Here is a 24,006-nt window from a genome sequence, read left to right as displayed (position 1 = left end):
AGAGGGCTGTTAAAGCTGTATGAGGATTTGGACAGCATCCAATGATACCTGACTCTGTAATCAGTAATGTCTTTTCCTTTCCTTTAGGGTTAGCTGCGTTAAAGCAAAAATCGAACAATTTATTCTAGACCCAGCAGAGGTGAGAGTAAGATGATCTCTCCCTCAGGCTTTATGTTTTCCTGGGTTCTACAGGAACAGAGTAACAAATATATCATGGAGCATCTCCTAGCTCAGACTGTAATTCAGTTTTCCATTTAAGTTCTTCAGTAGTGATCTGTCTTGATGCTTGACTGTTCTGGGGTTTTTTTGTAATACCATTTGCCTCTTTAAAGGCAATTTCCTTTAAAAAGTAAATGCATAGTGAAAATTACTCCAATGGTGGAATGCATGTAATTTAAAATAAGAAAAAGTGCTTATGCTTTCAAGGTAGAAAACATCTCTGTATGTACATGTGCTAAAGCATCTCTTTGTTTTTAATTAATCTTCAAAAAGAATTAACGTGTTGGTATAGAAGCTGCTGGACAGATGTAATGCATGTCAAGGTTCAAGTTTTCAATCATTTGCAAAGTGAATATCATAGAGAGTTTATATGTAGAGATGTTGGCTGTATTTATAGTTTGAAAAATTACTTGTAGAGGTTGACAAGTCAGATAACCCAGAACAAACACGCAAATTGTGTCCCTTAAAGACTATGTGAACTAATGCATATGCTGCCTAATTCAGTTCTGATTCCTAATGACAACTTCATATAGAAATAGGGTATTTATTTTAGGGTCATAGAAGTGTAGAGAAATGACTGAAACATTTTGAACTGTTCATTACTATGTTAAATTGACTTCAGCTTAAAAAAGTTAGAGAGATGCAAATACAGTGCAGGACAATGTCTATTGGAAGCTCAGAGCCCCACTGAGGAAACTGAAAACGTGATGCAAAAATGCTTTCAGAAATAAAATAACAATATATTTGCTTTCTGCATAGTAATAGTCACCAGCCATCCAGATGAATATCCTCACTGGGAAAAAAAAAATTAACCAGCCAGTGCTCTTTATCTGCTCAGACAGAAAGACTTTGCATCTTAGTATTACGAAAAGCGTCTATGTTCCAAAACCACTCTGTGGCACCACTCTCTGCCTCCATCAGCTTCCCTACCAAACAAGCAATTGCTTTCCCCCCAGTTCATTTTCTACCTACCATGCCACCAAATTATTGATTTCTCCCCTCACCACCAATCAAGTCTAGCTCTCCTTCAATTTGCCCATTTTCTGCTCTACAAGGGCCCATAATTGCATGGTGTCTTTCCCATCAACTCTCACCACTGCTTTGCCCGAGGCACTCATTTTTAACAGCTGAAAACTGATATAAGTCAGGGTATTGCTCAACATGATCACAGCATAAAGATAGAACTTCTTCCTCTTTCTGCCTGCACGAAGTTATTACTCCACATAAACCTACAAAGACAGGCTGTTACTACTGCTTACTGTTAATTGTTTCTTCAGATAAGACATACCATTTGCGTGGTGTCATACTTCCATATTACAAGTATGAATGCTGGCTTAACAGAGTTTTACCGTGAAGGGAATTAAACCATCTGAATATCTCCGCATCTGTGTGCCATGACACTAAGTACTTGAGTTTAACTTGAAATAATGGAAAATCAGTTTAAGAACAAAAAAATCCTAACCCTCTCTTTTGTAGAAATTTCATTGTTTATGTACTACCAAATTAAAAGAGAAAGGAGATGATAAGCAATCAAACTACAGGTGACACAAGATATCCTTTTTTGTACTAATGTGGGAATGGGCCAGAATCTGACATAATTTTTGCATTTCATATTAGCTGTAACAAATCTTTAAACCTATTCAGAGTCCATCTCTGTTTCTAGAGGAGCAGAGCAGGTTTGACCTGTCCGTGTGCATGGCTGTGCATGTTTGTATTTTCACATTTTGTGGTATAAAGCAATTAAATTAGCCGATAGTTTCTGATGTAACTGTGTATTTACTCTTTTGGGGGTTCATTTAATTTCTCACTAATGTTACTGGAAGATGTTATTTGATGGTTTAATTTTAATATTTTCTTGCCATACTAGATTCTGTCAATGCACCTAATGTGTTCAAAAATTATGCGAGTTAGTAGTTTCAGACTACCTATTTTGAGTAAATGGGTTTGGCATATACAAAAGCTAGCAGCAGCCCCTACAAAACTGTCAGCTCTGCTCAGGGCTGGTGAGCATTCACCGTCACGCTTGTTTACAAGTAGCACTCATAGCCAATAGACACTCAGATCAAGTGGAACTTAAAAAAGTCTAACAATAGAGGTATCATTACTCTGCAGTGATTTATGAATCCTCTGTGGAACTCCTGTGGTAAAAAATAAGGTATTAAGTGGTTTATTTTAGATAACTCAGAGTATTGCTTAGGATTTCAGTAATAGTGATAGACTTCCCAATTCAGTTTCTTTTCTAAATTTCTGTCTGATGCCCATTTATGACCTCTGCTAATTGCATATTTTTTTATAAATCACTGGTGAGGTCTAGCGTAATTTCAGTTGTAGTTTTTCTTCTGTACATGGTACAATAACATATAAAAAATTAATCTGAGATTTCAGAGTATTTTATATACAAGATAGAAAATATTAGAACTAGAGAATGGATTACAAAGAAATATTTCTCCCCTATGTACTCCCCCCCTCCATTTTGTGGTGTTTTGAAAGTTTTTTTTAAAAGAGTATCATTAAAAATACTTTATAATAGGGGAATGTTCCTGAGCTCCCAGTCTGCACATTTTAGCTTCATTCCTCAGTTCCTCTGCTTATTATTTTTCCTATACAAGGCTTCAACTTTTTTCCTGGCCTCCTTTCCCAATAGTTCTTATCCTACCTTATATATTTTTTCTCACATATTTCTTTACTGTTTTCCCATGTTGCAGGTTTTTTTTTCTTCTACTTTTTCCAATGTTCTCTAGAAGTAACTGCATAAGTCAAATAGCTTGTAATTATTAAGAGAACCAAAGTAGATAATATAACAATAATAAAGGGATTTTTGTGTGGGTGTCTGAAAATCATGAAGCAGCACCTATACACTTGTGTGTCTCATTTCATCTTTTAGGATTACCAAGTGTAAAATAAAACTAGTTCTTATTTGTTTTCACTCCTTCAGAGGCAGACCCCTGTCTAAACCAATCTGAATAAAAATAGTGAGTTGTTCTTTGAACAGCTGTAGCCACCGCCACCTGAAAATCATTATAACTTTCTCAATCTTATGAATCTCTTTATGTTACTAGCTAAAGAATTACCAACGTCCAACTAAAAAATACCAACACTTCAAGGACAGTGGTACAATCTGACTTAGAAACCAGATATGTCTTTTAAAAGCATGGGATAACTGTGATACAAGAAGACATGCTCTGTTTTTTGTGGGTTAGCCTCTTTTATTTTTTTTATTTAAAAAGAAATTTTTCCACTTTGCAGGTGATAATATGTGGATGCATGTCTACTTCCTAAACAATGATTGTGTTTCATTTCCACATATAGCTGGTTAATGGATTATAAGGCCAGATGTGACAGCTATGTAGAACGATTTTTAGACTGCGGACTTTCCTGAATTAATTCCTATTTGAATTTGAATGTAGTACTATTTTTCTTTTTAGGAACAGCCTTAAAAATTTCTAATTCATGGACAATCCATTGCCAATTATCATTAACTAAGCAGTAAAGAAACTGGCATCAGAATAACTTGCTGCTTGCTTCAGATTTGAATTTGTCTCACTTGCTCTTCATCCTTGTGTTTTACAGTGTTGTCTGCCAGATATAATAACTTCTCAAGTTTCTCTTTCCCATGAAAGGGTACAGGAAACAGATTTATTTTTCAGCCTTCTCTGATCTCAGCCCCGTTCTTCCCTTATTAGACATGGTAGTCAAGTAATCATTCTCATAGCGCGTCTGGAAGTCCCTCCAGTTTATCAGCTGTGAATACTGGCACTGCATTGAGCATCCAGGAGCTATCACCGCTGCACCAAACACCACAGTGTTATTACCTGGTTTATATTCAGCAGTCCTGTTCATACATTTAATTAGATCCTCTGACTAAGCAGCACAACCCAACTCCTGTTCACTTTATTGTTCACTATAAAACTCCCTTCAGAAGTTGCTCTGTCTGAGAAAAAAAAATCCCTTATCCTATTTATATGACTGGAGGTCTGACGGCCTACTTTCCACAGTCAAACGCCACAGAAAGACCTGTACCTGATGATGTGACCTAAAAGAACAACTCAAAGCAACTCTGTGATTTTTTTTTCCCTTGACTACAATGGTTGGAGGCTTAGCACTCTGTACTCACTCCTGCTTTGAAGATCAGCAACAAATAACTTCCTACTGAGGCAAGAGGTCAAAAGAGCATATATGAATACTGTGTGGTATGATAATCAGATCACCTGTACCTTTAAATGTACAGTATTTGGGGCATTTCTTCAAGTGACATATGTTTCATTACTGAGAAAACACTCAGACATGCAGTTATTGTTGGAGTCTTTGCCTGCAAAGAGAGCAAATAGAACGTTCATCATCCGGTTCCTGTAATCCTATTTGATTTTGAGGTGGATGGGAATATTGCCATAGAGCAATTAGCCCAATGTTTTTATTTTAATTTGGACATTGCTTATTTTCATTGACTTCGATCATGTTCTAAAATAGAGGATATTTTCATCTACTGTTGCAAATGCTATTTAACTATACCTGTTTGCTTGGGGTTTTTTTTTATGCTTTCTACATTTCTAACGTTATTTAGAAGTGCACAAGCAAGAATTCCCTGCAAGTATGCTGCAGCCAGATTTCTTTCTAGTCTTCCTGTACTCCAGTTTGAAAGGCTATTTAAGATCTCGGGGCTGTCATTTTGGATAAACCACCTGCAAAGATCAGCAGTGTCATTAGGGGTGAATCAGTCTGTAGGGCTGCCAGGCTGAATGACTTCACCCTCACCCAAAAGCCTGGTTAACTGCAGTTCCCTTGATGCTTACCCTCCTGACAGATGTGAGGAAAAACCTGTGCACTTTTTTCTTTAACTCTTTACATGGTATTACCAAACCTCCATTTCTTGTCATTGACCGGTGAGATTCACAATGTTCAACAACTCAGACAATTTTTCTTTGAAGCTCTTTCTGTTGTCTATGATTTGTGGGTGCCTATTTAGAAATACTAATCATTTTCTCTCTCAGAACAGCAAGTACAACCTGCTTTCTCTTGAGCAATTATTTACAATGCAGATTACAATGTAGAAAATATTTTCCATTATTTTTATATATAACACTATGCCAGCATCAAATCCTCCAATTCAACAATGTTCACGTGAAACTAGGATAAACTTTCCAGAAAATTCACTATGCCAGTCATCATTTATTAAGAAAAATACAAAATAAAAAAATCAATATATATAGAGGTACATGACTTCAATTAGTCATTTCTTTACTAAATCATGATGTCAGAGCAAAACAAAACTACCTGAAACTGAGCTAAAAGGAAGCCTTGGAGACTTCAGAGATCTTTAAAGTTCCTACTTTAATCCTTGGGATGTGTTCCCCCAAACCAGTTGGGAGCAGAACGGTGTGTGGTGTAACTACAGTGTGTGTGTGTGTGTTAAATTCATATCCTCCTAAATGATGCTGTGTTACCTCTTCTTCCCACAGAAGCAGCATTATTGAACAGACTGAGGAGAGAGAAGGTAGAACAAGCCTCTTGTACTTTCCTTTGTCTCAGGGAGATAGATCTTAGAAGCAGGACCAATCATGGAAGTGATGTGGACATTGCTGCCCCACAGCTTCTATGTGTTGGGCAAGGGAAGGACGTTTCTGGATTCTTACCAAACATAGCCCCCAAAACGTATTTCAGAAAGGTTTGTGAAACCTTTTTTGGCTCAGAGATTTAGGCTGATTTCATGAAGAAATGAGATTCTCTTGTCCTCTGAAGTCTTCCGTCATCTTTTCCTGCCCCCAGAAAGCAGAGATAGCAAAGTACAAAAACCCCCATTAATGCGTCATTGAGGGATACGCTGTAGAGTGAGTTCAGACCTCAAACCCCATTGCCCTCACAGGGAAGAGATACTTCGCTTCTTCCTGTATCACTGATAAAGACTGTATCAATTCAGATAACAATGCAGTTAATATGTCTTGTGTATTGCAAATGCTTTCAGTGGCATGTTTAATAAAATTGTATTTCTATAAAACATAGCCCTTGACTATTATTGAACTGAGCCATCCATAAAGACACCAGTAGATAATTTAGTTGCAAAGAGCTGTGTTTTGAAGCTAGTAGGGATTTGTTTTCAGTGGGGAAAGCAACCTATTGATTTAGACAGGTTCTGCTAAAAATGAGAGTTTTACTGCTGTTTGTTCTTTGTGAATAGGGTTGTTTGAGTACCTTTTATGTTTTATTCAAGCTTCCAATAATTATCAAAGGATTTAATTTTAAAATGTTTAGTAATTCAGTGAAGTGCAGAACTCACACGGTTACTTAGTTTCTTTCAAAAATAATTTCTCTGTGACAACTACCTTGCCTTCCTGTGGCTCAGGTTATTAATTCTCATTTTGTGAGGGGAAAACTGAGTCTATGTGCAAGCTTCAGATAATTGGTTTTCTTTGGGTGACAATATAGGCTTTCATTACAAAGCCCAGATTTTTCAGAGTACTGAAGCACAGCTGGTGTTCCTTGAAATGGGGGAAGTTGATGTTTCAAATTCTCGGAACCTTCAGAACACTTCAAAATTGATCATATGTTTTTTCATGTTAAACTGGATTATTCAAAGGAATGTCACTAATGAGAAAGCAAGACTGTCATCTTTCCAAGTGTGGTGTGACCTACACAGTAATGATCAGACACAACCTGATTACAGTTGACTGGTTTTTATGGGTACACATACCCACAAACATCATATTATGTATCTTCCCTAGCATATCTAATGAAGCACATTTTTTTTTTCTGAGAAGCAACAGAAGAAAAGCATATCCCCACAACTTCCTATGATACAGACCAGCACAGAAGAATTCAGAGATCAATCAACAAGATCAACCTTGTTCTTATCAACAGGGAAATTCCAAAGCTGCTCTTTGTGCATGGATAATAAATTGCCCAAACAGCAGCCCAAAAACTTCATTTAAGACCTGTTCTTCCACAAGCCTCAGTTTTGACACAAGTTAAGATGTAATCCTTCTAGTAGGTAAACACAAACAAATTTGTGCTTTATAAATAAAAAATAATGCATTTAGTGTTGATTAACACTGAATGGCAAAAGAATAAATGTCTGCCCAGACAGATCGACAACTGTGCTGTATCACAGGATGAACTTCTCAGTGGTTCTCGGGGTCAGAGCCAGAAACTCCATTTCAAGAACCAGTCAGAAAACTCCATGTGTTGATACTTATAGTACACTCATCTACGATGGAAATTAACTCTAGGGCTAAGCTAAGCATAAAGCTCAATATTAATATGGTAAAGATTTAAATGGAGACTAATAACAGTTAAGATTTGAGTACTTGGACAGGTGCTGAGAGTTAAGCTTGTTGGCAGCAAGCTTTCTACAATAGCTGCCTCTCTCTAGTATACTCTGGCCTCCCACAAGCTTCCAGTTTCTTTTGTTCACACAGACCCAGTTTGTAGAGTTGTTCTTTGTCTCCTTCATGTTCTTTCCCTATTTTTGAACTATTTCTGACATCTGCCCCTCTAAATAATTATTCTTGGGCTGATATTTGCCTCTGAGTTTAAATTGAGGTGATGTATAATTCCATAAGAAAGCAAATTGCATTACCAGTGACAAAACAGCCTCAGTATTATAGGTAATATATGTCATCATAAGGCATAACGGAAGGAGTGATACTGATCCTGCAGTGGGGGGTGTTAGACAAGCAATTCAGTATCTTTCTAAAGGTAACTTATTAAGTACCATGTTATATTCTGAAATAGATATTTGGAAAATAACTTCATATATATAAATGTTAGCTTCTGCAGCAAAGTTCCTGGTGGGGTTTGAACTTCTCTCTCCACAGCTTTTCCTTACCTATTATTTTTACCATGAGATCCACAGCTTTGGCAAGACAACTGAAAACTTGCTCAGTAGCCGTGGACTTGGAAGAAAAAAACCCAGTGAAGTTCATGAGCTTGGAATTGCTAGTGTAATGCTTTCCACCCTGGGGTTCATTCTGCTTCCTAAAACATATCACGCTGAAGATACTGAATGATTGAAAAATAGTGACTTGTATAGCAGGGCACACACTGAATGACAGCCATCTGGTGTGACCGTTATTTGCTTGCTTCTGTAACTTGAAGTTAGAGTGTTCCCCTTTTCCACAGTAATGTACCTGGCCTCAATTCAAGAAATAAATCAAATAAAAAAAATCCAGAGCAACCGTAATAAAATGACCAGTTTTTTCACAGAAAACCTCGATAAGTGATGATTAAATCAGTGAAGTTTAGTAAATATGGCAAGAAAAAACACAAACTCACTGTCAAGCATGTCACCTGGGCATAAAAAGAACTTGTCAGACAGAGCTGAGCAATTTTGGGAGAATCAGTTTCAGAATTCAAACAAAAGATAAAATTAATGAAAATAGTTTAAATGGTATGAAATTAATTATTTGGCATTTTAAAGGAGCTTTGCTTTCCTGATTTTATTAATTTATCACTGATCCAATACACTTTCTGCTAGTGTGAGAGCAAGGAAAGATTTCTTTTCTATATAATAGGGGACTTGCAAAAGTATTTATTTTTTCCTAAGAATTTTGCTCAACTATTTGCAGAAATCATACACACATTACAAAAATTGGTTTCAGACAATTCAGAAGTTGCTGAAAAATTTTCATTTGCAAATTGAATAGTTAATTATGTTAATCTCTGAAAAGAGCTGACAATAAAGTAATTACATTTCTGGTCTCTCCTCTGTCAATTTTTTTTTTCAACCATCCAGTGGCTGGAATAGTAATATACATTATTAGTTCTACTTTCTGCTTTGAAACTTCATTCTTTGGGAGCTAGTCAGTTTTACTGTAGCTTCTGTTTCTGACAAGCTATTAAAACCACGCAAAATGGTTTAAAAAATTAGTCTAGTTTTCAGACAAAATTAAAATGATTCCTACCTACAGAAATGGACAGCACACAGAAAAATAGAAAGGTTCCTATCAAGAAGTCTTGGGGTGAGAAGTCATGTTACATGTTGATTCAGCCAAATAGTAAGCAGCATCTGATTGCCATTTTTTTTTAATAGTTTGATGCAGACAGAGATGAAGAAGAAGTGTTCTTTGATATAAGTTCGGCTGTTGACAGTAAACTATTTGCAAACAAAGGCGCTGCAGCAGGTGAGTTAATGTAAGATTTAAAAACCCACATTTTTTGTACTGCATTTGACATTGGTGGAATGCCTTTTTGATATTCCTCAAGTATGGATTTATGTACTATAGCAAAGTCTTGACTGACCTTAAACATTTGCACAACCAAAGCCAAAACTATCTCTTTACACTTAGAAACTTCATACAACCCACCTAACATCTTAGTTATCTGCAAGCTCACCTTAAAAGACTATGGATAGTCCGCTAGAAAACTATAGTATTAATACAAAAAACTTAATAAACTGATTGATTCCAGTTGTCTGTTTCAGTACCAGATGATACCTCAGTGTTCACCAGAAAACCAGTCCTATGAGATTAATGATCATACTTCCTCCCTAATAATTGGTACTAATTGTGAAACAGTGTGTGAATATAAGCCAGGCATTTGCAGGGTTTATTTATTTATATATTCATTATTTGTGCTTACTGAGGCTTGAACGTCTTCAAAGAAAAAGCTTTTGAGGGACAAAGGACTGAAAAAGAATTGAAGGTAAAAATCAAAGCACTGAAAATCTGTAACATCTGTCAGAAATATTTTGTTTGAGGGAAACAGGAAAATGTTCCTTGGTAACTTCACAACTTTTTCTTTTTAGAGATTGCATCCCTGGCTACCTACCACATAGACCCTGAGGGTTATATAGGTAGATGAGGTTATAAACGTCTTATGAAACAGCACAGAAAAAGAAAATTCTAGGTGAAATACTTTCCTGTAAAATTTACTAGCTATATTAAAACAAAGATTAGATAAGTATAGTAGAAAAAAAAATAGTGTATCTGATCTCTCCTCTGTTTAAGTGAAAATTCATATGTCATAAACTGGCAGACAGGGTTGTAATCGTGAACAATCATCTGGGGGCTGCCAAGGAACTGATGAAGCACAGTGAAGTCTAGTAATAGCAATACATGTATTATCTCTTTTTGACAAAGGGGGGATTGGTTTTTTCTACTAGCAAGACATTTGCAAAGATAGTGGTTCAGACAGAAAAATTAGGCGATATTCTGGAGATTTGAAAGGGGGTTCCAAGCTAGCTAGCCAACAAAGCCCATAAGTCTATTTTTGATAATGTTCAAAATGAGATAAAGATGAATTATCGAAGGGGATGGGGACTGAGAATGATATGAAGTGCATTAGCTAAAAGAACAGGATTCTAGTGCTCAGCTTCGAGGTAAGACACACACAAGAATAAAGACTGCTGGCTTTCTTCGTCAAGTGGCACACTTACCTCTTTTGTACTTAGCCTTATTCCTAGAGGGAAGAGATCGATTCCAAACCTAAGATGGCATTCCCACTGTATAGCATTATTTTGATAATTGCCTTTGGATTCCCTAATTAAATGAGCTAAGTACTGACTAGCAAGAAGAAGAAAGAAGTGGCATAAAGGTCCTAGCTCTGACAAACAGATTTACAAAAGCTAATCTATTTGCACAAATTGGTTATGATTCTGGATGAGTTCCAGTCAGTTCCTTGAAAGTCTGATCTACTTAATAAATCGCTCACCAAAATAACCGGAGAGCTATGAGGTTTATCAGACGCCACGCCACAGTCATCTAATTGGTGCCTAACCTGAGCACTAATAACAGTAAGGAGATTCAAAGTAGGATTTCTAGAGATCCTATCAGACTAGATACTTAATTTCTAGAGGTCACAATTCCAGCATTGCCTTGATCTCACTTTTGTCTTTTAATCTTATTAGTGATACTGCAATATATTTTGGTTCCTGGTGGCTGACGTAAACACAGTATTTCTAATGTTTTCATGCCTTTACATCAAATTCATATGTTATACCTGTAAAATCCAGTTGTAATCAGCTGTAACAATATATGCTGAAAGAAAACTGAGTATTTTTATAGATTAAAATACATTTTTCTCATTGTAGTCTTCTACAACGTATTAAGACTGTTGCTAAGAGCAACCTGTCATTGAACTCAACAGTGTAAGGTTGCAATAAAATTTGTATTTGCATCTTCTGAGAGCAAAATTATAACGTAATCATTCTAATGATAATCAGTCCTTCAGTAAATTATTTCTATTATATTCCACTTGAAATTTATCTTCTAAGCATTTGTCTTGTCCAAGTGCTTATATGCACCGTGTATTAACTGAGTTATTAGACAGTGCTTCAGAGCATGTTCCATAACATAAAGAGACATTTTTATTCTATTGAGCTTAAACATGCTACTAAGAGAAGCAACAAGTTTCACAGAGTAGTCTTAGATTACTTTTATGACAGTATTGAACAGTGTAAATATTATAGTTGTTAAAATAAGGGTATGGGGATATTTGATCCAATGAACCATATTGAATAGAATTGCTACCAGGATTCGAAGTAACAGATTTAAACAAGGATTGGGAAGAAGTTAGCTGATTTGCCAGAACACCAAGGTGCAGATGTAACTCACATGCTGGGGTACAGCTACTCTGTAATGAGAAGTTAAATCAGCTGCAAATAAATCTAGACAGATCAGTGCAATTCAGTTTCGTTGTATAAATGGATTTAGTGAACTGTGAAAAAGCAATGCTTGGCATTTGCATTTATGAAAACTTAAGGATGAACACACTGCCAGGGAAAGTGACACGCACCCAGGCTCAGAACACAAAGTTTTATAGGACCAGGGGCATTTATGGCCAAGATGCCACTGGGTTCTGGGGTGCATTTCTGTGGTAGGAATTACACACCTGCCTGTAACAGCTATACCTTCTCAGCTTTCCATGACCAATCCCGAGCAATTCAGCTTAGAAGCAAGAAACAATATGTAAAATACAGCATAAAATTCCAAAGTACAGCTTCATGGTGAAGGAAACAACTGAGCACAGCCCTGCACCCCTCCAGGAGCAGGGAAGTCATTCTCCCTGACTGTCAGACCTGGCAGGGGTAGCTCCTGTCAGCGCACCCTTGTACAACTGCAGCCACCCATTAATTCAACTTGTCCCTCAGTGCTGTGTCATTGCAGTCTCTTGGGTTCCTAGCAAGACAAATCTTGTGAAGATGCCTTAAGTGTCAAGATACAAAGCCTAGGAAAAAAAAGAGGATGCAATTCTAGCTGATCTGCTGTTCCTTTTTTAAGCAGCCTGCTCCTCCCTGGAGAGCTGATTATTCAATTAACGGGGGTTTAATAAAAATTTCCAACTGATTTTTTAATTGTGCAGTACTGTACCTAATAAAATCCTATCTGTTTTTTCCCTAAGCACATGAAAATGACCGGGTTTCCCTTACCTCAACTTTATGCATGCACTGAAGTTGAGGAAGCATATTTTAAGTTTTAAGAGTACCTTTTCAGGTCAGGTGCCTGCAAGGTATTTCTCCACAGCAGTAGAGCTTTCATGCATTTTCTTCATTTTTATTTTATTTTTTAAACTGTTAAGTTTCCCCTTTTGAAATTGATACTGTTACTCAGATTATTTGCAAGAGGTTCATACAAGCACAGGAAGGCTCTAAGATAACCCTCTGAGGCTGACTTAACTGAAAGATGAGATTATCTGGTGGAATGGGGCATCCCTTCGAAAGAAATTAAGACAATTCAGGCTGTAAGACTTTCCTCCTAATGGTAAAGCAGTATTACATTTTTTTAATGGCCTAGTTCTCAGTGTACCAACTTATCAAAGGAAAAACAATGCCATTTACTAAGAAAAGGCAAAGAAACTTAGAATCAGGTCTTTTGTTTTCAGAGCATGAGATGTGCAGTCTGCAGACACATTGAGAGCAGCAGGACATGTTTGCTTCCAAACGCTTTAACCAATCCTCCTCTTTTCCTTAGCCAACATTTTTAATTTCTTCTTTGAAACATTGCCACAAGTTTGACATAAAATGTAAAAAATCTGATTGAAACTTGTGCTTAGAAAACCTGAGCTGAGTTCTGAATTATCCACTTTAACACTCCCCTTGGCTTTAGCCTTGTCAGTAGCTTTGCCTGGCTCCAGGATTACTGACTCCTAGTACCTCACAAAGTGGCTATCTGGTACACCTCTGCTGCCACGTGGACTAGCAATTAGCAAGCCTGTTGTCCTCCCCTAGAAGACTTGTTTTAGCAAGGTTTAGTCCAACAACAAACTGAGCTGTAGGGTAGCAAACTACTAATGCTTATTCATACTACACCAGGGATGTCACAAGTGCTCTTATATGTCCCCTCATTACTTTATCTTGTCCTGGGAGTAGCCTTTGCTTCAAGTAATTTCTGGTAGGTTTGTCTTGAGGCAATTTGAGAAGGGTAGAGAACTCTGTAGACTGTTCAGTGATAGGTGGTTTTGGGGTTTGTTAATTTTCACAGAACCATGAAAGAAAGCAAGCAAGCATATTTTCAATTTTGCTGACCTTCCTTGAATATACCCTAGAAAGGAGCTATACTTCCCCAGGGAGACTGGTTTTCTAGTTGAAGAAAAAAGGCCTAAAGGTGCTTGAACATATTAAAATTGTATAACCACTATAGCTTTTGTCACTTAAGATACATTATACATGAGTATTCATTTTCAGACTGACCTTTACATTGAAGTCTATGGCACCATATTTCATATTAACATTTCTAGCTAAGGACACGTACTGCTGTTGGTAGTTAAGTGACAGTTAATCAAATACTTGCACACAAGTGCCTTTAAAAGTGATTGATGTGTCAAGGTAGGCCAGTGCTGGTGACAACAGAATCTTAGTTAAATTATGTTATCAACAATGACACAATGTTAAGAGTGAGATACCAGCTTTGCAAAATAAATCAAAAAATTTAGATTCTCTCAGCAGTTATAGATGTATTTGGTTGCATCTATCTTTCAAAGACAGGTATTTTTAAAAGACCATAAAGCCAGAGAACATGATGCATATATACATATGAAATTGTACAGTAGCAAGAGTATAATCCCTTTCTGTTATTTTTTAATAGCAATCTGATAAAGCACACATGAACATTAGGGGGAAAAACAAAACAAACCACCACCAGATGGTAGACCCTAGTCTTTCCCTGGTATCTCTTACATAGTCCAAAGAGTTGCGTCAAAGATGAATTTGGCAGCAATTGTAATATGGATTGCAAACACCCTGGAATCATCATCTCTACCAAGCAGTTATGGTTTTAGTCATCATGACATCCAGTTCCTCTCCTCTGTTCTCCTTCTTAGTTCACCATCTACGTAGATTACTACTGTGTAAACTTTAAAAGAAAACAAAAGCAGATAATACATAATTGCTTCTGGCACAAACTGAACTGCAAAATCTGTTATTGATAGTGCTTCTTACAGAGCGCCACCCATACAAGCATCTCTAATGGTAAGAAAACCACTCCAGGTCAGCAGTAGTCTTAAAACTGTGTATCCTCAATGCCAGTGCTTGCAGGAACATCATACCAGGTAACCTGTAACCCAGGAGGGAAGGAGTTGTATTCTTTTCCTCATCAGTGGTCTTGTTTGACTGGGGACATGGAGGCACAAAACAAAGCACATCTTATACTTCCCGTGGTGTTACCTGTTACTTCTCACATAAAGACATTGATTGGACTTCTGTGTGGCTACTGGCTATTTACAATTTTTAGATCTGTGTGTCATTACAGTATTTTTGTTATTCTCATTTTAATAATGCTGTGAAGAGTACTCCTGTAGCCACATGCCTATTGACATTTTAACATGTGTTGAATACGTGCAGGATTTGGTTTAGGGCTGCACCATCTGGAGGGCACAGGAGACTGTTTCCTTCCTCATTGCTCAGGAGTGAGAACCAGAATGGGGTGATAGTGCCAGCCTCTGAGTATCATGTCCATGCCACATCATTCCTATGTTTCTATATAAAGATGATAAGTGGTTTACCCTCACATTCTAGTTTAGCAATGACTACCCCCCTACATGACTTCTTGAAATACCAAGCCCAATTCTGTTATCCTGCACCTTCAGCAGTTCATCTGGAGCTAAACTGTAAAGCTCAGCCAGGTCAAGGCTTCTCGGCAACTGAATTTTGTCATCCCAGGTGCAAGAGGCTGCATAACTTGCTCATCCTGTGACAAAAACATGATGGGGAGAAGAGGCAGAGCTACACCGTTGCCTTGGAAAGGGGTAGGGTAGGATAGGAATGGGGACTGTTGCTGCTGGAGGCATGCTGCTTTGGTTCCCCATCAACATCACTCCACCATCCTTATCTGCTAATCACCAATTAGTCAGTATTTCCTTTTTCTTTCTTAAACACAGTTTGTATTCTCCCCTAAGCCAAGATCCCTCTGGCAATTTTACAGTTGCAAGTCATGGCACACAAAACACTCTGCCCAATAAATTCACAATCTAGCTAAAACAATTCACCATTTAGTATAACCATTCCTTATTAAGATTTGTGGTAGCTTTTATGGATGCTTTGGAGGCTTTGTTAATGGAATACCATTCACCTGGGTATTCTAGCACATCTGAATTGTTCCTTGGATCACAGTTTTTGCATATATGCAGACAATTGGAAATCTTACGGTGTTCCATCAGATAAAATGAAAATTTCAATCCATTTCTGAAGTCTAATTTTCTTTCCTATTTTAGGGCCAAATGAACTGGATTGCAGTCTGATTATGGATTCAGGAGATACTATTTATACAGAATTTGACTTTGAAGACCAGGTAATTTTATGTGTATATGGCCTCTCTTCAGACAGTTTCCTAGTTTACGTACATACCATGCTATACAATTTGTCTGAACAAGATGATGGAACTAAGCCAAAGGGGTTTTTAAGTGCAATATACATCAATTCATGATGCACAGAGGTTGCTTTCTGGTTATGAAAAAAAAGTTAATATTATTGTGGTATTAAGAGCCCATATCTTCCATTACTGTACATTGCTGAGTTTCCTCCACAAATTTTAAAATGTTGGCAATGTGGCAAATGGAATTGTTGGAATGCACTGTCAGTCTCCTGTATATTTAAGAAGAGGGAGTAAAATATTTTTCAAAAGAGGGGCATGAAAGTACAAGAAATGTGACATGTAACTAAAACCAAATCATTCTCCCCTTGAAAAAGAAGTCTTCTGAAGAATAAAGCAACAACAACAAATGCTTACAGTGTGTTGAAACCAGCCTTTCTACTGATCCCATTCTATCCATATGTAAAAACTAAAAGTTGATAGTGTTTTCCTTGTACAAAGGAAATAAAAAGGCTTGGGGGGGGGGGGGGGGGGGGGCGTGTGCAAAGAGTTGTACACATCTTTCCCCTCTAATCTTCACCTCAGCACTGGTAAAGCCACATCTGGAGTACTGTGTCCAGTTCTGGGTTTATCGATACGACGTATGGAGATACTCGAGAGAGTCCAGCAAAGGGCCACTAAGATGATGGACAGGGCCATCTCTCCTATGAGGAAAGGGTGAGAGCTGGGAATGTCCAGCCTGGAAGAGAGAAGGCTCAGGGGGGATCTCATCAATGTGTACAGGAATCTGAAGGGAGGGTGCAAAGAAGGTGGAGCCAGGCTCTTTTCAGTGGTGCCCAGGGACAGGACAAGAGGCACTTGGCACAAACTGAAGCATGGGAGGTTCATGTGGCTTGGATACTGTGCTAAAGATAAGCGTTATTTTTCTTGTTACTGTGCTGTGGATAAGCATTAAAAGAATGACATAATTAAAAAAAAATATTTCTAAAGCTATCTGCCTATCACACCCCCATACCTAAGGGTGTTTTGTATGTTTTGCTTTCTGCCTTTCACTTTTGCACGACTCCGCTTGCACTTTCTTCATGAATACCACAAACACTTCTCTAGATTTGTGAGCAGCTTGGCAAAGAATGTTATTTTGTGTTTCTGTTATCATTCAACTAAATGCAGTTGTGAATTTTCTCACGTCTTTCCTCATTATTCACAGAAGATATCTATTCTTGTGAAATTTTAAAGCTAGTGACAAACTCAGGACCAACAAAACTGAATATTCATTCAGTATCATCCATTTGTTGGTGTTCTTTCACAGTATTCAATGCAATGCTTTACCCTCACCTGCAACATATATTTTAGCCCTATTAATTTCTGTTAATTTCTGATCGTTTTGCTGGTTTTGGCTCAGTTATTTCAGTTTGGCTTAGTTATTTCAGTTTGGCTTTTTTCAAGCAGACAGCTTGCCTCTGTCTCCAAATCCCATTTTAAATCCTATTATTTCATAAATCCCTCTTAAAATATTCTCTGCCCCAGGAAACTCTCTGAAATTTTTCATCATCATTTTTGTTTGACTATACTACTTCTTTATTGCAGGGTTTAGGCCTTTATGCCCTATAAAGCAGAATGTATATTTGAATCATATTTGGATTATACTGATATTAAATTTTGCATTTTAATGAAATTTTAAATACATTCTTTTAGCAGAGTATGAACACTAAAGAAATTATACTCTTGATTCATAATGTTTGAAATCCTGTTCAAATAATAAGCACAAGTTTTACAGTTACAGAATTAAATAAACAGAAAGAAATACACAGAAATTATACTAATTTATAATTTCAAACTATACAGTTCACTGATGATACATTGCACAGCCTATAAAAGCACTGATGGTAGTTTTGAATGAAGTTGCATGTCGTTCTTACATGAGATTAAGCAAGACAACGACAATGGGACATTATTGTCTTTGTCAATTGAAAATAATCTTTCTGCTGGATGTGGCGGTTAGCTTTTCTCATTATTTTGCCAGACCAACACATTGCCATTCTGGCAAGAGTGCAATACTGTTACCAAACAGAGAAGGAAAAGTAAAAACAGTGCTAAATACCCCTCAAAGAGAAGTACACAATTAAAATGTGGCTAACAAATCACTCTTTTCAACTGCAAGTTGATATCTTTGATACTTATTAATGACATTTAAAAAAATTCTATTACTAATAAATATTTTCATACTGAGTTCATATGAGAAGCCCTGTACAAATATAAAAATATAAAGAAGAAAGCAATTGCAACTAGAAGCCCTTACGATCTAAGTTTTGAAATTGCACAAGAAAATATTGTATACAGAAGCAAAGAAGGGAGTGGAGATTACCATAAAGTCATAATACCATCTAGCTACCCAGTCTGAAAACATTAGAAATTACTCTCAGGAAGAAAAGATCAATAACTAAATTCAGGAGTGAGCTCACATTCAAAACCTGAGCTCATTTTGGCTGTGGCAGTGATTTAATACTTCAGTGATTTACCACGCGCTGTTTACGAATTGCATGAACCACCACCAACCTTTACTCGGAAAATCTCAAGTGGAAAAGGAATGTGTGTCTGGATACAAATGTGTCATGAAGTGATGTTATTGCATAGGAAATCTGTCATGAAATGTGGGGGATGAGAAAGCTGGTTTCTAAGCAACCTTACACAGCTGATATGCTAAAAATGGCTGAATTTTAGCAGAACATCTTGGTAGTCACTGAGCAAGAAGAGCTGGGGATTAGAGCAGTACACAACCTGTACTGAAGACAAAGCTGCAGCTGGGGATGAGTATCACTTGGCATAGCTGAAATGGACATAAACAGATACCTTTGCATTTTCTTATTCTTGGAATAAGCCAGGAAAATCTCCAGCGTAAACTATGCCAACAAAGAAGTATCTGGGTTCTTCAGATGTGTGCTGCTTTTTCCAGAAGAACCTCTCTTACTGGCAGGCAGGAGTGAGAAATGAGTGATGTGGTTCCAACTACCAATGTAGCCATCAGCTCATCTAGCAGCGCTCCAAAATACAGCAAAGTGCTTTAAGAAACACTTGGTACCTGTTGTGGAAACAGTCCAAAGAAACACTAACACAGGCTAAGATCTGGCTTTTCTGGAGGAGTGCACAGGGAAAGTTGAATTAAAAACAATTCAGAAAAAGCTTGAGCTTTGTATTGTACATTTTATACATGAATTTAATTAAATGTTCTTTTAACTAAATTAAAAGCAAGTTGATTGTTTTCTGCTGGCTATGCATGAATGCTTCAAGAACTTGGAACACTTGTAATCATTAAGTCCCTACAGCATTGAAAGGCAGGAGGGAAAAACTCACTTTAAAAAATAAACAACAAAAACCCCTCAAAACACCACAACAAAAAACCCCAAACAAACAATTTTTTTTCTCTAAATCACTAAAAACTACTTTTCTGTTCTTTCTCAGATCTGTAGCTGTCAGATTCTGTATTACAGAAGGAATAATCTAGGTTTTTAGAATTACTGCCCAAAATACATTCTTCAAAAAAGTAAAAATAAAAGCAGACAGTACCTCTCATTGAGAACGCCTTGTGGAAGAATCAGCCGAAGTTTTGTGTGGTAGCAATCTCTATAGCCTTTTATAGAGTAATGATTACACTACACATAACCTGATTGAACAACATGAAAGCACAGTAAATTGAGAAGTTTCAAATGCTTTTACCCGCAGGAAGATACCAGGAATACGTTTCCAGCCACTCATTTTTGGGTGCAACAGCATAGCTTCTAATGAGGGAAAGCTTGTGCTTTATAGAATATTCTCAGTTTGCAGAACTGGCTGTCATGACTAGTGTCTGGTTTAATAAGGATTGTCTTTTGCTGCTGGAATGCTCTCAAGTGTGATACAGGTTTTCACTGTGCACTGTGTTCATTTATACCTGCCATTCAATTTCTCAACTTTGCCAGGGAGGCTGTCAATATGATGCCACTTATTTCCAGAGATCAGACAAGTTTTATCTTTAAGAATTGGATTTTTAATTAGAAATCTACCATTTGGCTTATTTCAAGAGCATTCAGGCCCAAAGAGAGTACTGAAAAATTGGCATCAGTGAATCCTGTCAAAGAGTTCCAGAAGAAAAGAGCACCCAATTATTTTCTTGTGAAAACAAGGCTTTCAAGAAAACCTTAGCTAGTCTGAGGAATATTTAGACTAATTAGAGAGAAAGTTAAAACACACAGTCAGACGACTGTAAAGTGAATATACTCTTGAACAAGTGCTTATAGAATTGATAACTTTGAAATTTGGGAAACATGAAAATCAAGTAAACTTCAAGTAAAAACTTCAAAAATATACTTATCCTCTTCTAATATTTGGGGTGTAGTGGGTGGGTGGGAAATACATTTCACAGCTACAAAACATGGTAATGCGTTTTTGTGCCTCAGAGGAAGCTACCAGTCATAACTGAGGCATTTCGATGTCCTTCCAGTGTACAGACTGAATTTACTTATGCATTTAGGTAAATGCAGTGGCATATGAAAAGGAGAGACTGCCCTTTTTTTCCCCCCCAAATGTGTCAAAGACCTAGGAAAAGTAGATGTAAAACAGTCTGAAATATAATAAAAGGTTTTCTGTTCAGCAGTGGCAGCAATCTATTGAATTAAGAAAATTGCATAACCCAATCCTTGCTGCAATTGCAGGATGTTTTATAATTAGAAAATGTGACAGCTCACTTGAAAAGCAACAAGCAAAACCAAAATGAAGTGGAGGAAAAAAGCCCTCAAAAAGACTTAGTCTCATTCTAACGGGGAAACAAGCACTTGATTAAAAGTTGTTGCCATGTGGTGACAATTCTTCCTTCAGCTTGGTGTCATTTCCCACCCAGAGTACATACAAATCTGGGCTTCAGGGGAACAGGAGGAAAGCTTTAAGTGAACTGATGAAAAACAGGCTCCACTGCTACCAAGACTATAACAACATTTCTGGCCTGACTGATTACCATAGCTTGAAACTTAAATATTCAAGAGAGATAATGAAAAGGTCCTAAAAATCTTTTCAATGCAGAAGCAGAATGCAAATATTCCTAAAACATCAGTTTGCTGGCAACAGCAAATAGAAAGCCTTGTTTAACTAAAGCTCTGTGGATTAAACCAAAGACCATATTTCTCCATTTACTATGTTTCATGTCAGTTGTCACCATGTTTTGACTCCTTTTTCTCTACATTGAAGATTAAAGTCATTTGTTTAACCCTTCAGACCATCCAGACAGTTGACATTACAATACAACAAAGAGCAAACTGCTTATCTCCATTAGAAGAAGAAATTTTCATTGGGATTTCTAAAGCTACCTCTCAAAATTAGATAAACATTGATTAAATTATTTAAGGGGTCAGATCTACAATGTACTATATTAATGCTTTTTCTTTACTTGAGAACATAAAGAACTTCTGGTATAACAGCAGTTTTATTCATATATGCTGTGCAGCATTAATCGTACCGGTCTTAGTAAAATGACCAGGAGTATCCAGAAGCCATTTTGGCTTTTAATGGTGAACACTTCCATGGTGTCCATTTCTCTTTTGCTGATTGGCAGTGGTATCAATGTGAATAACAGATTCTGGGTCTACAGGGAAACTGATTAAAACAGGGGTACTCAATAGAAAATAAACTCTAGGGAACTCAGAGAATGATTGTGAAACTCTGTTCCCTCAACCTTTGTTTTTGTTAACAGGCACAGAAAGGCGGAGTCCAATCTGGTTTAAGGATATCTGCAAAAAGAGATAATGAATAAGCATCCAAAGAGATGAAAGAGCTGGAGAGGCAGGCCTAGCTACAGAGAAAAGATGTTTAATAGAAATGTACTGAAGTCAATGAACAATCTGTTCAGTTCAAGTTGCCATGGAAACTATCCTATTAAATGCTTTTAAAAAATCAGTTCTAGAAACAAAGTACTACAGTTTGCCTGTTACAAAGTGCTCCCTCAATAAGCTCAAACCAAGTGTATTTTGGTGCTTCTATATAATTTCGTAAGGTTGAAAAAATTTTTCTCTTTCAAAATCACCATTGTAAACTGTAGTAAAGGCACATGAAAGAAAGGCTACTGCTTTATTTCCCCCCATGCAAACCATGGCGAAACGGGCAAGAAAAATTGCTGTAGACTCAGTCTGCATTTTTTCTTTGGAATGCCAGAAACAGTTGTTTGCTCCTACTTTCACAGACATTACTTGGATTTACTTTCTGGTGATACAGATAGTAAGGGGGAACTGAACCGCCAAGGTTTGAATCCCCATTTCTTTTCTGATTTTGAAAAGTTGCTGCCTGCAGCTCTGGTCAGCATTACAGGGCACGAGGACTCAGTTACAAGGATGGTGAGCTCACACAAGTTACTGGAGATTTGAACAACAGTGACAACATCGCTCTTCAAGGTGTGCTGCATTTATGCTCTAATGAATACTTTTGCAGCAACTTAGGAACCCTCCTCTCTGTAGCTGTGGAAGGTGTCTGTAGAAAAAAAAAGCATTACAATTTACAGTATCTCAGTTTTCTGGGCCATAGCACTAGGATAGTGGACCTCCTTTCCTCACACCAGCTCACCCTTCTGCTGGCAAACTGAGGCCTTATCCTTTCATGCACAAAGTATAACTACAGCTAAATTTACGAGTTCTTCTTTTTACATGTCTGTCTTTACAGCCTGGAGAACCTGCATAATTCTTGGGGAATATCAGGCATCCCACACAGCTGATGGAAATAGGATCCACATCAGAACATTTCTTATTGCATCTAAAGCTGATAAAGAAATGCAAAGGTGTATTTTAAATCTCTACCTCCTAGATTTAGACACCTTACTCAGGGCTGTGGTCAAGTTCTGTAGCCTAGCATCCGTAAAGATAACTACCAAAAGATCTTAAAAATATTTGTAGCAGCAATTCCTATATTTTGAAGCACTGAAGAAACAGCCTTTTATAAAACATACTAATATTTCTTAATCACTGTCAAAGTACATACTATAGATTTTTATATTTACATATTAAACTGGTGATTGCAAGAATGCTATTTTACTATATGAGATACAAAACTGCTCTTTAAATAACTTGTTTTTAGTACGCTGAAGCAGAAGAGTGGCTTCTCTGGGAACATTGGAAACACCTGAAAAAACCCAAACAAACACCTCTATGTATTTTCAGGAAACCATGCATTTCCTGCTTGGTGTCTTTTTACTCCTTAGGTATCCCGTGGTTGTGCAGTCAACTTTAGTCAATTTGGGCTTAAATACCAGTCATTAGGAGTGAAAAGTGGACTAGTTTTAGAATTTGTTCACACTAGTGGATCTCAGATCAGTGGACTATTTTTTCTTCCCATAGTTAAATTCCTAACAGAGTAGTTTATAAATACTGTAAAAGTCCCTTATTGAAAGTTATAAAACTACCTAATAAAGCATAAATAGGTGTTTTAGTAAACCTAGAATATGCATGGTCAAACGTTAAGCAGAGAATATCTTTGAGAGGTAAAATCTGAGCACAGCTGTCAACTTTTATCTTAATAGCAGCAAATCATAGGATCTGAGGCCACATGCTGGTCTTATTTTTACAATACCCTATTCTTGTCCTTCTCTGTGCCAAGATCTTTTTCTTTTTGGAAATTGAATTGAGAGTAGCCTGCAGAAAAGTCTTTTTCATCTGAAGGTTAAAAAAACAACCAAATAAAAAAACCACAGAAAACCCCCACCAAACCAAAAAACCCCAAACCACTGAAATCCAGCTCTCAGAAGGCAGTGCAGTTCAGGGCAGAAAAACTGCATATGGTGCCGATGGTGTATGATCTAAGGGATCCATTCATTAGGATTGTCATTAGCCGTCTAAAAAAGCTGCTAAGCACCGCTGAGTTTGCAGTTCGAATGTGCTGGAAGGTCCCCTGCTGCACTTCTTTGCTGCAGTGGTTTGATGTAACAGGATTTATACCAAGCAGCATAAATACTTCACATAGAGAAGAATCATTTAAGGAGTCATGGTGATTTACAGAAAAGAAGAATGCCAGAGAAAAAATAGTGATAAGTTCTGGGAAGAAT

At 37.2% G+C, this 24,006-nt stretch overlaps 1 protein-coding gene across 1 annotated transcript in view; it reads left to right on the top strand.

The window, feature by feature from the left end:
* The window catches only part of AK5 (adenylate kinase 5), a 99,996-nt gene that overhangs the window by 42,466 nt on the left and 33,524 nt on the right, over positions 1-24,006 (top strand). Inside the window, exons 7-8 of the mRNA XM_055724743.1 lie at positions 9,242-9,332; positions 15,856-15,932. Of these exons, the coding sequence (XP_055580718.1) occupies positions 9,242-9,332; positions 15,856-15,932 (168 nt within the window). The remainder of the gene's footprint in view (positions 1-9,241; positions 9,333-15,855; positions 15,933-24,006) is intronic.

Source organism: Falco cherrug, chromosome 12 (assembly GCF_023634085.1).
Source record: "Falco cherrug isolate bFalChe1 chromosome 12, bFalChe1.pri, whole genome shotgun sequence".
In the NCBI taxonomy this organism is placed as follows: domain Eukaryota; kingdom Metazoa; phylum Chordata; class Aves; order Falconiformes; family Falconidae; genus Falco; species Falco cherrug.
This window is presented reverse-complemented; position numbering and strand designations above follow the sequence as displayed.